This window comes from Aquarana catesbeiana, linkage group LG01 (genome assembly GCF_042186555.1).
Source record: "Aquarana catesbeiana isolate 2022-GZ linkage group LG01, ASM4218655v1, whole genome shotgun sequence".
In the NCBI taxonomy this organism is placed as follows: domain Eukaryota; kingdom Metazoa; phylum Chordata; class Amphibia; order Anura; family Ranidae; genus Aquarana; species Aquarana catesbeiana.
In genome coordinates this window covers 569,273,640-569,289,817 of record NC_133324.1, presented here as the reverse complement: position 1 = coordinate 569,289,817, position 16,178 = coordinate 569,273,640, and the positions used below count along the sequence as shown (strand labels likewise).

General features: G+C 40.1%; 1 protein-coding gene across 9 annotated transcripts in view; it reads left to right on the top strand.

Annotated features, from left to right (window-relative positions):
* SEPTIN11 (septin 11) overlaps positions 1-16,178 on the top strand; it is a 162,668-nt gene that overhangs the window by 122,786 nt on the left and 23,704 nt on the right. Inside the window, exons 10-11 of one of the 9 annotated variants that reach the window (XR_012235727.1) lie at positions 10,782-13,210; positions 13,739-16,018. The exons of 1 other annotated variant lie outside the window; for it this stretch is intronic. Coding sequence is in view for 7 of the 8 variants with exons in the window: in XM_073597274.1 (XP_073453375.1) it covers positions 13,140-13,164 (25 nt within the window). In the remaining variant the exon portion in view is untranslated. Of the gene's footprint in view, positions 1-10,781; positions 16,019-16,178 lie in introns of those variants that run through there. 7 more of the 9 variants (XM_073597302.1, XM_073597274.1, XM_073597293.1 and 4 more) reach the window with 7 other exon arrangements.

The window sequence follows — 16,178 nt, the reverse complement described above, 5'->3', positions numbered from 1 at the left end:
TACACAGTATTCAGAATCGCCGTTTTCGGCGATCTGAATACTTTGAAGTGCAAAGGAGGGATTGGGGGTCTTTTAGACCTCCGATCCCTCCATAAAGAGTACCTATCACCACCTATTACTGTCACAAGGGATGTTTACATTCCTTGTGACAGCAATAAAAGTCATCACATTTTTTTTTTTTTCAACACAATTTATAAATATATAATTAAATAAAATTTAAAAAGTAAAAAAAAATTTTTTAAAGCTCCCCGCGAGCTCGCGCAACAAAGAAAACATATACGGAAGTCGCGCCCGCATATGTAAACAGTGTTCAAATCACACATGTGGGGTATCGCCGCGATCGTCAGAGCGAGAGCAATAACTAGACCTCCTCTGTAACTCTAACCTGGTAACCATAAAAAAAATTTAAAGCGTTGCCTATGGAAATTCTTGTAACTCGTAACTTGTAAACACCAAATTTCAAAAATAGGCTTAGTCATGAAAGAGTTAATAGTATATACAGTATCTATCCTCTAATAGTATATACAGTATATCTCCTCTAATAGTTTATACAGTTTATCTTTTCTAATAGTATATACAGTATATCTCTTCTGTCTGTTATTCTCAGAGTGGATTCGATATTTTGCTCCCTAACCATATAGTTGGTTATTTATATTTACCACTGCATAGAGACATTTAAGAATAAATTACCTTTTTTTAAAACTTTACACATTAACTAAATTATACACCACACTTTTTTTAAGGTTATTAACCGAATAAGCGATTAATCGAAACAATAATCGGCCAACTAATCGATTATGAAAATAATTGTTAGTTGCAGCCCTAGTCTGGGAGTGTAGGAGATCGTCCTTTCTTACTCCAGACTACATGTTGACAGGCAGAGGGAGGAGAGGGGAGCTGAAAACAGGCAGAGAGGAAAGAGGAGATCTGCGGATGACGCAGACACGCATTTAGACCACGGTATCTTGGTTCAGCAGCCATGATAATCATGGTCTGTTCTCAGGGGAGAATACAGGAGCTGGCAGGATCAAACAGGTATTGTAAGAGAGTCAGAGAAGTAAGGCAAAAAGCAAAATCACCAAGCTGCAGTTTTCACATTAAAGGGACAGGAGCAGCATATTTTTTTTTTTTTGGGTTAACAAACGCTTTAAAGGAGAAGTATGGCCATGCTTCTCCTTTGGGACACAGGAATGCACTTAGTTTTGCACTCCTGTGATCCAGATTCAACCGACAGCTGGCTAAAGCCCACTGTCGACTGTCTTCACAGAGACGCTCCAGGCTCTGCAGGGAGCTCAACCGGCAACTGGCTTAACCTCTCAGCTGGCAGCTGAGAGCCGGAGCCAGCTGCTGCTACCCTCGAATACAGTCCGGCGCTTCGGTGAGCACTGGAGAGGCAATAGCTGCTCTGTTCTTGGTGTAGAACCCATCAAGGGGAGTATAAATGTTTATTTTCCATCCCCGCACTTCTCTTTTAAAAAGGTTGCAATTTTACTTTAATGAATTGGCAAATTTTTCACTATACTAAAGTCGGGTGCACACTACTACTACTACTGCCTGCTCCCGTCAGAGCATTAGTCTGAGGTTAGTTTAGTGATCTCCCCCGCTGAGCTGTTGTGTTCTGACAGGGGGATGCCCCAACCCCCCCCCCCAGCCAGAACACTCCGATCTTATCGGGAGTCGGTCGGATGCTGGTTTTCCAGCGTACATGTCTGAATGGCCGGCTTCTGTCGGACAGACCGACATACACACATAAATATTCTGCCCATGTGTACGGGGCTTACATCTTGAACAGACAGGAGAACAGATAAGGTGTAACATTTTACCTAAGTGCTCATAGAAGAGCAATATAGAACTGATCAAGTTTCTGCTAACATATTCCGGTAATGTATTTATCACAAAATAAGTGGTTAGTTACTGCAATACATTTACATAGTTTAGGCTACTGCAAAACTGCTCTGTTTTGCAGTAGCTTTTTCGCTACCCATGGGCTTATATATCCATGAAAATATAATCGGATCCTAAACAGCCCCTCATATAAATCTACCAACAGACAGAAGGAGGAAATTTACTAAAACTGGAGAAATGAGAATATGGAGAAGCTATGCATAGTAACCAATCAGCTTCTAACTTTATCTAGTTCAGTTAAAGTGAAACTAAAGTCTCAGTTTAAAAGTCTCCGAGCAGGCAGTCTGCTTGCAATCTTCTTTGGAATGTACACTGGGCCCCGCAAGCACAACTCCGTTTACATTCCGGCACAGATCCTGTGTGCTGGAATGACTGAACCCCGGTGCAAGTGCACGAGTGATGTCATCCCGTACTGGCTGGTGAAAACGGATGCAGTCTGACACCTGGAAATAGCCGGGTGAAAGATACTGGTGAGCTACAGTACGTCAGACTGTTGAAGAGTATTACTGACTTTAGTTCCACTTTAAGTTTTAAAAATGAAATTTAGAAGCTGATTGTTTGCCATACACACCTGCTTCGGATTCTTTGTGCTCCGGTCTTACTAAATTCCCCACAGTGTGTTTGTTTCTGAACAACAAATCCTCAGGCTTACAAGGCACTTTTTCTTAATCCTTATTACTAATAATAACCTTTATCATTTTATGAAAAAACAAAGAACAGTGCCTTCTAAGTGTAGCAAGTTAGGTAATTTAATAGTAAAAATAGACATGGAAACACTCACAAACGAGAGTAATATTCCAGCATGGTATATAATGTGTTAATCCGCTCTGTCTCCGGGTGATGCCACTGGCTGTGATGGAAGTCTGTGATCTGGCCGTCCTCCGGCCACACTGTTGGCTCACAGCGCTTCCAGGTAGCTGGAGCAATGATCGACTGTGCATGGTGACAACGTCACTTCTGGGGAAAAGGTCATCAGGTGGTGCTCACGTTCAGAGCATGCATGCTCCTTCTTCAGGCTGCCTTGCTACACTTAGAAGGCGCTGTTCTTTGAATTTCGTATGTTCCAGAGATTCTTCTAACTTTTGAGCTGGCAGCCTTCCAAGGACAGCACATTGTTCTCCATACATGGACTCATTGATTTTTTTTTTTATTAAAACGTTTTTATTTCCCAAAAAAACAAAACATAATTATACAATTTTCCAATGCACAAACATTATGTCTTTTGTTCAGCACAATTGTTATACATATTACTCATGTAGGTAAAAGCCAGAAGTCACTATGGACTCATTGATTTATGCAGACTTGTTTTACTGCCCACTTTAATCCATACCCATTTATCAGTTACAAACTGCCATATCCAGAGTGCGCCATATTACCCTATTGTCTTTATTATTTTATAAAGACAGTGTTACTTATTGTGAGACTTCAATGCTCAACATAGTAGTTAAGTGCATGTTATTTTATGTTTGTGCGATAGGGCCTGTTCACACCAAGCCATAGCAAGTCATGCTGATCACACGGCCCTTGGTGAGCTTTGTGGGAAACCGTGCAAATGCACTGATCCTGGAGCATCATGCTGTTTTAATTTTTTTACAGAACTATTGACACCTCAATACAGTTCTCTTTAACGCAGTTGCAATGCGATGGTCGTTGCATTGCAACCTGCTGCAATGAAAATGACTCCATGCAGTATTTTTCTTTTTGCCACACATTACAGCAAGGCTATGTTGTGAACTGACCCCATTGGAAAAAGGAGTTTTGGAAATAGCAGCAATGCCTGTTGCCTGTTTTTAGGTTTACAAACTTGGAGTTGTTACAGAACTTTTGGTGAGAGATCTAAAGTATTCACATTTCTTTATCATACAGTTGAGGACACGGGCTTCTTTAAATTATTATGACTGGGTTACAGTACAGCCGTGGCCAAACGTTTTGAGAATGACACAAATATTAATTTTCACAAAGTCTGTTACTTCAATGTTTTTAGATTTTTTTTTTTGTCAGATGTTACTATGGTATATTAAAGTATAATTACAAGCATTTCATAACTGTCAAAGGCTTTTATTGACAATTACAGTACATTAAGTTTCTATAAAATGTCAATATTTGCTGCAGTGACCCTTCTTTTTCAAGACCTCTGCAATTCGCCCTGGCATGCTGTCAATCAACTTCCACATCCTGACTGATGGCAGCCCATTCTTGCATAATCAATGCTTGAAGTTTGTCAGAATTTCTGGGGGGTTTTTGTTCACCCGCCTTTTGAGGATTGACCACAGGTTCTCAATGGGATTAAGGTTTGGGGAGTTTCCTGGCCATGGATGCAAAATTTTGATGTTTTGTTCCCCAAGCAGCTTAGTTATCACGTTTGCCTTATGGCAAGGTGCTCCATCATGCTAGAAAAGGCATTGTTCATCACCAAACTGTTCATGGATGGTTGGGAGAAGTTGCTCTCGGACGATGTTTTTGTACCGTTCTTTATTCGTGGCTGTGTTCCTAGGCAAAATTGTGAGTGAACCCACTCCCTTGGCTGAGAAGCAACCCCACACATGAATGGTCTCAGGATGCTTTACTGTTAGCATAACACAGGACTGATAGTAGTGTTCACCTTTTGTTCTCCAGACAAGTTGTTTTCAAAATGCCCCAAACAATCAGAAAGGGGATTAATCAGAGAAACAATTTTTACCCCAGTCCTCAGCAGTCCAATCCCTGTACCTTTTGCAGAATATCAGCTGTCCCTGATGTTTTTCCTGGAGAGAAGTTGATTCTTTGCTGCCCTTCTTACCAGGCCATCCTCCAAAAGTCTTCACCTCACTGTGCATGCAGATGCACTCACACCTGCCTGCTGCCATTCCTGAGGAAGCTCTGTACTGGTGGTGCCCAATCCCACAGCTAAATCAACTGTAGGAGACGGTCCTGGTGTTTGCTGGACTTTCTTGGGCGCCCTGAAGTCTTCTTCACAAATGCAGTGAAAATGTTTTTTTTTATGGGATTAAGTTCATTTTCATGGTAAAGAGGGACTTTGCAATCAATTGCAATTCATCTGATCACTCTTCGTAACATTCTGGAGTATATGCAAATTGCCTTTTTAAGAACTAAGTTAGCAGACTTTGTGAAAATTAATATTTGTGACATTCTCAAAACTTTTGGCCATGGCTGTATATGCAGCTACCGCCAAGTGATTGGACATTGTCAAAAAAGAAAAGATGCAGGGACATGCTTATATAAACTCCCACTCATAGCTAGCCTCGGTTTTTTTATTAGTGTCCTAAGGTAATGGACCTCTTTTCTGAGACATGCCACCTTCTATAAAGATTCTCACTCTCCCACTCTAGCATGGTGAATTTCCATCCCAGCGCTGGAGTTAGGGAGGCCCTTTCCTCAAGATTTGTAGAAGGTTATCACAATTGAGGCCAGCTTCTCTGGCTGGGGAGAAGTCCTCAAAACTCTATTGGTAATGGAGATTTGCTTGTCGGAGGAACCCCACCTTTCAGTAAACATTCTGAAACTCAGGGCAATTTAGTTGTCCCTTTAACACTGGCATCCTTTATTGTGAGGACATCCAATGAGAATCTAGTTGGACAATGCCAGAGCCATGGCCTACATTAATCAACAAGGAGGCACAAAAACTTTTGCTGCTCTAAGGGAACTGAAATTGATCCTCTCTTTGGCAGAACCTTACATTCTGGCCCTTTTCACCGTCCACAGACTGTCTCAGTCATCAGCGGCTGGATCCGCTGGAAGGGGGCTGTTAATCCAGAGGTCTTTCATGCCCTTATCCACAGGTGAGGACACCAGATGTGGACTTCTTGGATTCCAAATTCAGCAACAAACTGGACCAGTTTGTGCCAAGTACAGAGAACCTTGTGTTTTGGCAGTGGATACTCAGATGAAATAAGTGCTACTTGATCTATGCCTTTCTGCCCATCCAGATTCTCTTCCTTGCCTACTCCACATAATTGAGAAGAGCATTCCTGTGAACTTCATTGCACAGAATTGACCCAGGAGGACTTGGTGTTTACACACATTCAAGCTCCTGGCAAATGCTCTGTGTACCCTTCCATATGCAGCACTAATGTGCATCCTTTAAATGAATTGGCAATCTGGCACTTTCTGATCTGGCACTTTCAGTTAGGGGGCAGATGCCGCTTCTGCTGTGATTTGTCATAGCAGAAGCCAAATAATGGGTGTCGGGGAATGCAAAAGGCAGAGCTTCCTTCTGACAGGAGTGAAGAGATGGATGCAGAGAAAGAAAATCCTTCCCTTAGTAAAAATTACCAAACATAGTACACACACTGGCTAGGCTCACATTTAACCCTTTGATTGCCCTAGCTGTTTAACCCCATGCATATTTTTAGCACTGATCACTGTTTTAGTGTCACTGGTTACCACAGTGTGTCAAAATGTCTGTGTCAGAATGTCCACCGCAATATCGCAGTCCCACTAGAACTCACTGATCGCTTACTAGTATAAAAATAAATGAATAAAAGTTCCAGTATATATTCCATAGTTTGTAGATGTTATAACTTTTGCGCAAACCAATCAATATACGCGTATTAGGATTTTTTTTTTTTTTACCAAAAATATGTAGCAGAATACACGTTGGCCTAAATTTATGAAGAAATTCGATTTTTTTATTCGATATGTTTTATAGAAGTAAAAAAAAGTATATATATATATATATATAAATTGCCTGGTCATGAAGGTGGATAAATCATCCATCTTCAATTGGTTACAAAAAAATGTAGGTTTACAATCACTTTAATCAGGATAATGATCTTCTTTCTTTGCCTAACTCTGAAACATCTGAAAGAAATTTCTCCCCAGTATCTGGATGTGGTGCAGAGCTGTGAGAATTTACTTTTCAGCTTCTGCTGCTTTTAGGAAATTGCAATCCTCCTTTGTGCTTCCTAAAGGTTTGCGTAAGGGTCTCCCTGCCTCTCGCTTCACCAGTGCTAGGTGGATCAGACACATAAACACTACAGCCTGAAGGATAGGGTTCCTCCCTTCACTATTAAAGTACACCCTACCATATAGTTTTGTGCTTTGTGGGCTTTTCAGCATCAGGCATCAGTTTCTCAGATTTACAAGGTGGCCACCTAGGTTTCTGTTCACACATTTTAAAGTAGAAGTCCACCCTAAAACTAAAATCCCTTCATCTACAGACATCCACATTCTAATGCCGCGTACACACGAGCGGACTTTACGGCAGACTTGGTCCGGGGGACCGGAGTCCGTCGGATAATTCGATCGTGTGTGGGCTCCTGCGGACTTTTTTTTCCCAAAAGTTCGATGGACCTAGAAATGAAACATGTTTTAAATCGTTCTGACGGACTCGAGTCCGGTCGAAAAGTCCGCTCGTCTGTATGCTAGTCCGACGGACAAAAACCGACGCTAGGGCAGCTATTGGCTACTGGCTATGAACTTCCTTGTTTTAGTCCGGTTGTACGTCATCACGTACGAATAAGTCGGACTTTGGTTGATCGTGTGTAGGCAAGTCCGTTCATTCGGAAAGTCAGTTGAAAAGTCCGCCAGACTTAGTCCGTCGAAAAGTCAGCCCGTGTGTACGCGGCATAACACTAACCTATCTAGCCCTGTAAAGAAAAAATCAGTATACATACCTTTTTTGAAGCCCATCCTATGCTGAGGTGTCAGCGGCGGCTTCGCTGTGGAGGCGGGTGCAGAGGACACAGCCGACAACAGAAGCCCCATTATAACTCTATGGCTGACGTCACTCCCCATTCATTTCACAGCCATTGTCGGCCGTGTCCTCTGCAGAGCTTCTACCGCTGGGGACCTGATCGGCTTTAAAAAAAGTATGTAGGCTGATTTCTTCTTTACAGGTCTAGATAGGTTGGACTTACACTTTAAGTTTTACCAGGTGGATATTCGAGCCTCCTCTACTGTCTCTTTCAGATCTAAGGTGCTACAATCTGCTCTGTAAGCCTGTTAAGCACCTCTTGACCTGTTGACGTCTGGACCAGTTGGCATCATTTGCTGTGTTCCCCACCCCTTAGTTGGATTACATTTTGGACATCCCAGTCATAATGATTTAAAGAAGCCTGTGTCTTTAATGTATGATCGGGAGGATAGGATTTTTGACTTGCCAGTAAAATCTGATTACTTGAATACAATACTGGGCACATGGTCTTCCCTTCTGTTCTTATGATCTTTCTACTGCTTACTACAAAACTAGGCTAGCTGAAAATGACACAGCTTTTCTTTTCTACATAACTTTTCTTTTTTCCTAGTGTCCAATAAACTGGAGGTACCGGCATATAACCCAGCTGTAATGATTTAAAAAAGCTTGTGTCCCGTCTGTATGCCAGGAAATGTATTTTACTGCCCCTTTTTTTCGTTAGTAACATTTTAATTCCTTTATGTGTGTATATAAGCATGTGCTAACAACTCTTAAACTAACTTGTTTTCTCATTTTCTTTTGATCTCCTGAACATCAAAAATGACTCAGTTGTCTCTGTAGGATATGCAGAAATGTGTGTCCAAAGAAGGAAGTTACTTGTTTTAAATTAAACATTTCAATCTTTGTTTAATAAAAGTTGTCAGGAAATACTTGAAAAACTCCACTTGTAAACCAGAGGTCCAAGTTCTTGTTTTATGCTAAATAGGAAGTAATTAGTTGGCAAATTTAAAATAAATACAATAGTGAAGATAGTTGCATTACAGTATGTCGCCTATCACTAGTGTAAGCTCAAGTACTTTACTGGAGTGAACAACAACAAATGCAGTCCAATACTGATTATTAGCCTTTTCTTTGCACTGAGACCCTTGTCTCATTGTAACATGGCCTTTAATATATAAAGCTATAATGCAGACTTTATTTTTTTTTAAGACCCAATAAACTCAATTATGTTGAAGATTTGGCTTGGTGTACAACAGTGAATACTGTTCTCATGTCACAACTAGGTGTCTGGTTAATCTAGGTAGTCTATAACATTGCTGAGTAGGTGCAAAATCATGTAAAGCAGAGGTCTCAAAGTGGTGGCCCTCCAGCTGTTGCGAAACTACAAGTCCCATGAGGCATTGCAAGGCTGACAATTACAAGCATGACTCCCACAGGCAGAGGCATGATGGGACTTGTTGTTTCGCAACAGCTGGAGGGCCGTCAGTTTGAGACCCCTGATGTAAAGGTACAAGCCGCTGGCTTTAAATGTGGCCTGGCTCTTTTTTTTTTTTAAATAAATATTGTGTGCTAGGCCAAAATGAGAAGCTATCATTTCCCCTCTTGCGTTTTTCACTGTTCTAGTCCCCGTGTAGTGTTTGTTTTTATATTTTCCAACAGTAAAAGAACTGGCTTTTCTTATCTTTTTGGTGACGTAAAACTTGTACAAAGTTAGAATACCTGTAGGAATGGACGCATGTATTTTATTATTAGATGTGCTCATTTATATATGTTCAGTATATTTATAAACATGTCTGTTTGCCAGTTTTAACATTATTCTATACCATGGCTGTCAGAAGGAATTACTTGTTGTTATGTTATGCTCAATTGGAATTAACTCAATGGAATGAAACATTTAATAGATGCTTAGTCTTTGTGTAGAAATTTTAATTTCTGAAAAGTTACTGAAATATGTACCAGCAGATCATTTAAATCAGAGACTCCCCTTTTTTGGTGCTGATCCCAGCATTCAGAAGAAAGCTTTTCCTTTATAAAGTGTAAATATGTTGGATAGTTACTAACAGAATCCTTTTAAAATGGGAAATCAAATCTATTTTGGGTATTTGCGGGATTTATAGAAATCATCATAAATGACGTGGGCACTTCTTTGGGGTAATCATTGGTTTAAATAATCATTTTTTTTTTATCAAAAATCATAAGCGTTACATATTAAATGCTATTTAACTATTTGCAATTTGTTTTTTATTATTCTTGACTGTACTGTGGGTATTGTTATTAAAGCCAAATTGAACCATCTGCATTTATTGCTGTAATGCAGTCAGGATTTACATATGGTAATAAGTATCATGGCTTTTTAGGATTTTTAGCTACTTAGTGCTGTAGCAAGAAGTAAAATACTGTGTGCTGGCAGCATGGATACTGCTTGTGTGTGTGAGAGTAGCGGTCTGTCTACCAACGTGCTGCTTGGCAGCTATAAAAAAAAAATTAAAATTAAAAAAATCCTAAAAGAGCAACATATTTATTACTGTATATAAAGCCTCACTATATTACTATAAAAAATGCAAGGGTTTACATTGTTTTAAGCAATTATTTTTCATGCTGTACTAACAGAATTTTTTTTCTACACCTGCGTTATGGAAGGCCATCCATTTGGTATATGTGTCAAGCTCTCACATAGATTACTCTGTATCTAAAGTTTTCTTCTCTTTTTATTTTTCTTATCTTTTACGCCACTTTGTTTCCTTCCCCCCTTTCCTCAGTCTTCATTTCTTGTCTCTCTTCTTTCTCATTTTATCCCCATCTCTTCTCACTTCCCTTTCTAAGTCTTCATTTTTTTTCCTACTGTACCGTATTTCTGTGACACTTCGCCATTGTTCCCCTGGTTTTCAGTGACAGCTAGCAATGTTTGGTCAAAATGTTCTTCCAGTTATATATTAAACCTTTTTTAACGTTTTGGCATCTAGCCACTGATGTGTAGTAAAAAATATATATCAATAAATGTAGGAGCTTGGCACATAAACCATAAATGTACTTGGTTTGATGATATTTATTTGTGTGTATTTTGTGCAATGCGAATATGATCAAGATAGGACCATCTTCTCCAAAGATGAATGGTTCTCTTTTTGTTGTGTTTTGTTTTATACTTTTTCTTTAATTTCCAGTTTTCCATTTCTAATGTGAGTGTTTTTTGTATGTCTCCCCCTTTGTGTGTGTTTTGTTTTTATTTTCTTTTAACTTACAGCGCAAGCTTCACATAAAGTGTGCCAAGCCCAGGATGCCCTGCCATTCACCTGCTTTTTGCAGTAATGTGTCCCTGCCATTTGTGTTCCTCGACACAGATCACTAATTACTCACTAAACACATCATGTTTGGCTGCACGTGGGAAAGACTGCGTGCATTTGGACTCTTTGTTTTGTTGCTGGGAAGTGAATGTTGCCAAGCCTGGTCTGCTCCGAATGGCAAAAAATGTGTGCCTTTGCCAGTCACACTTTTGCTCCTGCTGGCTTAAACCCATCTAATCCTTGAAGATTTTACCTGCATGTATTTAGAATGGACCCCTCAACAGGACTGCTCTTCGGACATCAGACAATGGCCGCTTTTAGTCAGCTGACTAATGAGCAGTCTAAGCGTGACTACCACTTATAAAATTCAGTTGAACATTGAACAAAATCATCCTTGATTTTTTTTTTCACTAGGTATTTACATATTGTGTTGATTTCCCATTTAATTTGTAAATAGTTTGCTCATATGGCTAAAACTGTCTTAGAAAACCATCTCTAATTCCCCTAAAACACCAGTGTAAATTGTTCCACTCAGCTTCGCACATCTAATTTGCTGAAATTTGACATCACAGTAATATAAAACATTTTACCCTGGTTAAGATGGTACTGACAAAACGAAACTGACAAATTTGTGATTTTTAATGGTGCTGCTAACTGTAAGCATATAACAGCAAAGAAAAAAAATCCCACTTTCCTGTCAATAAGCCTGTATTCTATTTTTTATAGAGAGGGTGCTATGGCAGCATTGTAAGTCTTGGCTTACTGCAGCAGCTTCATGCTTTTGCTTTATTTTCTGTGTCCTGGGCCTAAATTTTTCCTTGTGGTGCACTATGGTTAGGCAAGGCAACTGGCTTACAAAGCAACAAGAACCTTCCTGGTTTATAAAAGTGTTACAGAGCAACAATAAATGTATTTTTAAGTATTCCTTACTTCTGTACATTTTACTTCAGAGGGCAGGATGTGTGTATGTATGTGTGTGAAGGAGCTCTTTGACCTCTATCCATTGCTGTTCTTTTCAAGTTTAAGAGTAAGCTGTCCACATTGCCACCCCAAGCAGATGTTGTACTGGCATACATGGTAAGAAAAATTACTAAACTGTGTCTTATATTCTTTCTATGCCATTTTTTCTGGACAGCTCCTTACCCTTTCTGATACATTCCAAGAAGTGGCGACCCATGTTTACCTATTGACTTCTGGATTTCTTTCTCTTCTGATGATGTTTTACCTGATCCTTTCTGCTCATAGCTAGGTAGCCTGTCTCTTTTCTTGTTCACAAGCTCACCTGGATCACTCCCCTTTCCCAACCCCCCTTCAGAAATGCACATCCCACTTTGCCTGCAGCTGTTCCCATCGCTTGTAAGCCGAGCGTGCTTGAATGCATCCAATATGCATCTTTGATACTTGATATTACCATCATGGGGGCAGTGTTTGATTTTATTTCTCACTAACTAAACATGGCTCTGGGTAGCATTAGGAATGAAAAAGACCACTATGCAAATATCACTGACCAGGAACACTAGAGCCTATAGGCTACGCTATAGATGTAGGGCCAGAAATCTGATCATAAACCAGTTTCCTAACCATTCGTTATGTTTGGTCATTCATTCATAAGTTCTTGGAAAATCATGCTCTTGTTGTCTATTTGTGTGCTGCTTTTGCTGTGTCTGTATTGCACATTTAAATGAAATTTTAAGATTTTTTTTTCAGTTAGTTTTTAACATTAGTGGGCAAATTTTTTCTGCCATGTTTCACACTGTAGTTTAGATATTGTCAAATAAACCATGGCTTATCTCAGGAATGTCAGCCTTAATGTGAATTGTTGCCTACTCATAGTGCAGGCAGCCATTTTGTGAGCTGAATTTCAGCTGCATTGATCAGTTCCCGATGTGTAGCATTGTAATTGTATAATTTCTTCAGCCCACAGAATGTCTGATTTCTCTGTGGTTGAGCCCTGATCCTCCAGGGCTGGATAGAAGTGTGAGTATCCAGTCATTCTGGTAGCACAGCTGGAAACCCACCTGATTAGAAACCACCTACATAAAATTGATAGGTTAGTTGCCTTTAGCCCAACTGTTACTAGTTTGGTTATAGCTGTGTATATTGATTTCTAAACTCTTGCACTGTTTTTATACAATTTTTTTTTTACATATAATTAGACATATTTTTACGTGGAGAAGAAAGCCAAGTATATGATTCATGCAATTAATTTATGTGGTGAATCTTTCAAGCCTTAATTTCATTACCTATCCCTGGGCCATGTTTAGCACATTAGCCCTGCACCTGTATGTCGTTCTTTCTGTCTCTATTTTTTTCCACAGTAGTCCTTGGCTGTGCACGGAGTAAAATGGCTTCCCCGCTATCTGTTTGGATGCGCTTCCCCTTCCAGCATGTAAGTATATCCGTAGTATGGGCTAATGAGTTCTCGGGTACAATTGCTGAGTGCTGTAAATATGGGCTGGCATAACAAAGAATAAGCTGATGTGTATTTCTAATACTTAAGAAATAGAACTTGCAAGTAACTTAAAAAATCTGGCGTAAGGATAGCTCTTGTCAGTAGTATCAAACCATAAGATTCTTTCTTTCAGTCACTGATACTACTTCAGAAGGATTGAATGAAAAAAAAATCTAGTTGCAGGGGATAAAAGAAGAGACACTTATATGCATGACAGACATTATATTTTTATTTTATTATCTCTAAGGTTCAAACATGCCATAACTTCTTGCAGAGTAGTCACAATGTGAATACTGCATGTAGAGCTGATTTTTGTAGGGGAACGTTAAAGCAGCCATTTGGGGGGGAGTTTTATTATTATTATTATAGACACAATCCACATTTTATACCATGTTTCATGTTAAAACTACATTTAGGGTGTAAATTAAAGGGGTTGTAAAGGTTTGTGTTTTTTTTTTTTTTAAGGTGAAAAAAACACCTGGCAGTCACCGGCACCCTAGCCCCCAAACCCCCCGTTTTACTTATCTGAACTCCTTCATTCAGTTGGCGGGACGCGCTGTCTCTCTCTACACAGGCTCCTGGCTTTTGATTGGATAGAATGATAGCAGCGCAGCCATTGGCTCCTGCTGCTGTCAATCAAATCCAAATACGCAGGGGCGGGGCCGAGTCCTGCATTCGACCTCTATGGACTCTGAATGTTGGACTCGGGAGCACACCCCTGGGAGAGCGCTTCTCCCAGGGGGTTATCTGATGTGGGGAGGGGCTGCCGGGGGACCCCAGAAGAGCAGGTTCGGAGCCACTCTGTGCAAAACGATGTACACAGTGGAGATAAGTATGATATGTTTGTTATTTTAAAAAAATATATATATATTACCCTTACAATCACTTTAAGCGTAGCGGTTTGTGGCTGTGCTTGCATAGCCACATCATCCCTGCCAGGGACTGTAGGTTAACAATGACTACGGGGTAGATGGGACTTGTAGTGAGTGTGCTGGTAAATTTTTCTCCTCAGTGGCACTTCCTCCAGCCAGATCACCACTATATTGGGCTTATGTCGCAAACTCCGTTTACTTTACCTACTATTTTATGCAGAGTTGAAGCTCTATCTTCAAGGGACCTGGTACAGATCCTGGAAGGCTATGAGTTTATTGGGGTCAGGAGGGTAATTAAAGAAGAGCTCCAGTCTCTCCCATAAAATCCTCACCTGAGCCCATTCTTCAATGGGCTCCAGGTGCAAGCATCTTAACTAAAAGAAAATGGCAGTGAAGCCTCGATTTCCAACTGCACATGTGCGAGCCGAGCTTTGTGACTGGTCCCGCAGTCTTCTGGGACCTGTGATTTGTCCCAGTAGGCTGCGGGGTAAGAAGGGGGGGTGTTTTAAGTCCAGTTCTAAGTTTGTGGCAAAACATGCCTGTCTCTCTGCCCTTTGTATCAGGGCTGCGGATACCCTTTTCCCCACACACCTATCACTGCTTGTCAAGGATGCTGTTGGAGCTGAGAGGCTTCTAGCAACCAGTGATGCTGACAGTGGGCAGGGTCTGATGGTGAAGCTGAAGGATTAGTTCCTCATCAGGTCTGCTTTCACCTTGTGATTGACAGCAGGTAGTTGGTGGATTTCATAGCCAATAGCAGACTGTCTCTGGGCTATGAAATCTGCCCATTGCCTGCTGTCAATCACAAGGGGAGCAGACCTGATGGGGAACCTCTCAAGCTGCTGCTCTGTCTGCGTAACAGCTGCAGCGGCAGGGAGAGTTCTCAGCAGCGCTAAGGATGTAGTGTCTATTTGTATACGTTGGCCCAGTGCGCCTCAGCAGGACAAATGTCGATGTTTACCCCAAGTTTGTGTACCTGTTGAAAACAGGTGCATGAATTTGCAGCAAGCATCAACATTTTTCATGTGGAGGCATTATGAAATTCTAAAGAATTATATTCTGCATATAATATGTATAATAAGTGCTGTGATATAGCTGGCCTGCCTCTGTATATAGATTAGCTCCACACAGTATATTTTACGCAGAGCATGAATTGCAGCTGTTTTATACAGTACACGATCAACCTGCTTATTGACATCCATTGCGTCTGCATATTATTTGTGCAATTTGTTAGTGCAGGGTCAGTACAAACATTCTTTCCTTATTGTTGTCTTGCCTGTACCCCTCAGCTCTGTGTTCTATTGCTTTTCTTCTCATTGCTTCTTCCAGTAATTCATGGGTCGTCACATTTTCCTCATTGTCCAGCTTTATCAAGTCCATCATGTCCTGTTCATTTGCAGTGCATTTGGATAAACAAGGTGTATGCCATCTGGAAAGCTTAACACTCACTGTCACTTTTTATTATGGTCTTTTTTTTTCTTTGAACATAAAGCTGTGAACAGCATTAGGAATAATGTAATGTTATACTTTAATTTTATATATATATATATATATATATATATATATATATATATATATATATATATATACCATTTGCCTTAAATTGTAGCTTTAGAAATATGAATACCAGTGTTGTTAAAGATATAAAACAGATGTCTTGTCTTGTTTTTTCCCTTTTTTACCGTGCATCCAGTGTTAATGCAGTATTATTGAAATTGATGCATATAGTAGGCACTTGTTATGTGTTTGAATTTTTAAACATTTTGTCTTTGAAATATAAAACTATACAAGTTATTTTGGATACAATTTTGTATGCTAGACAGAGGACATGTTTTGTTGCCAGCACTCAACAAAAAATATACTTTTACCCCAATTTCATGTGTGTGTTTTTTTTGTTCAAACTCATTTGTTCAGTCTAAAGCCTCATACACACGATCGGATTTTCGTCAGGGAATTGTGTGATGACAGACTGTTTGCCTAAAATCCAACAGTTAGTACGCTCCATCAGACAATTGTCGTCCAACTTTCCGCTA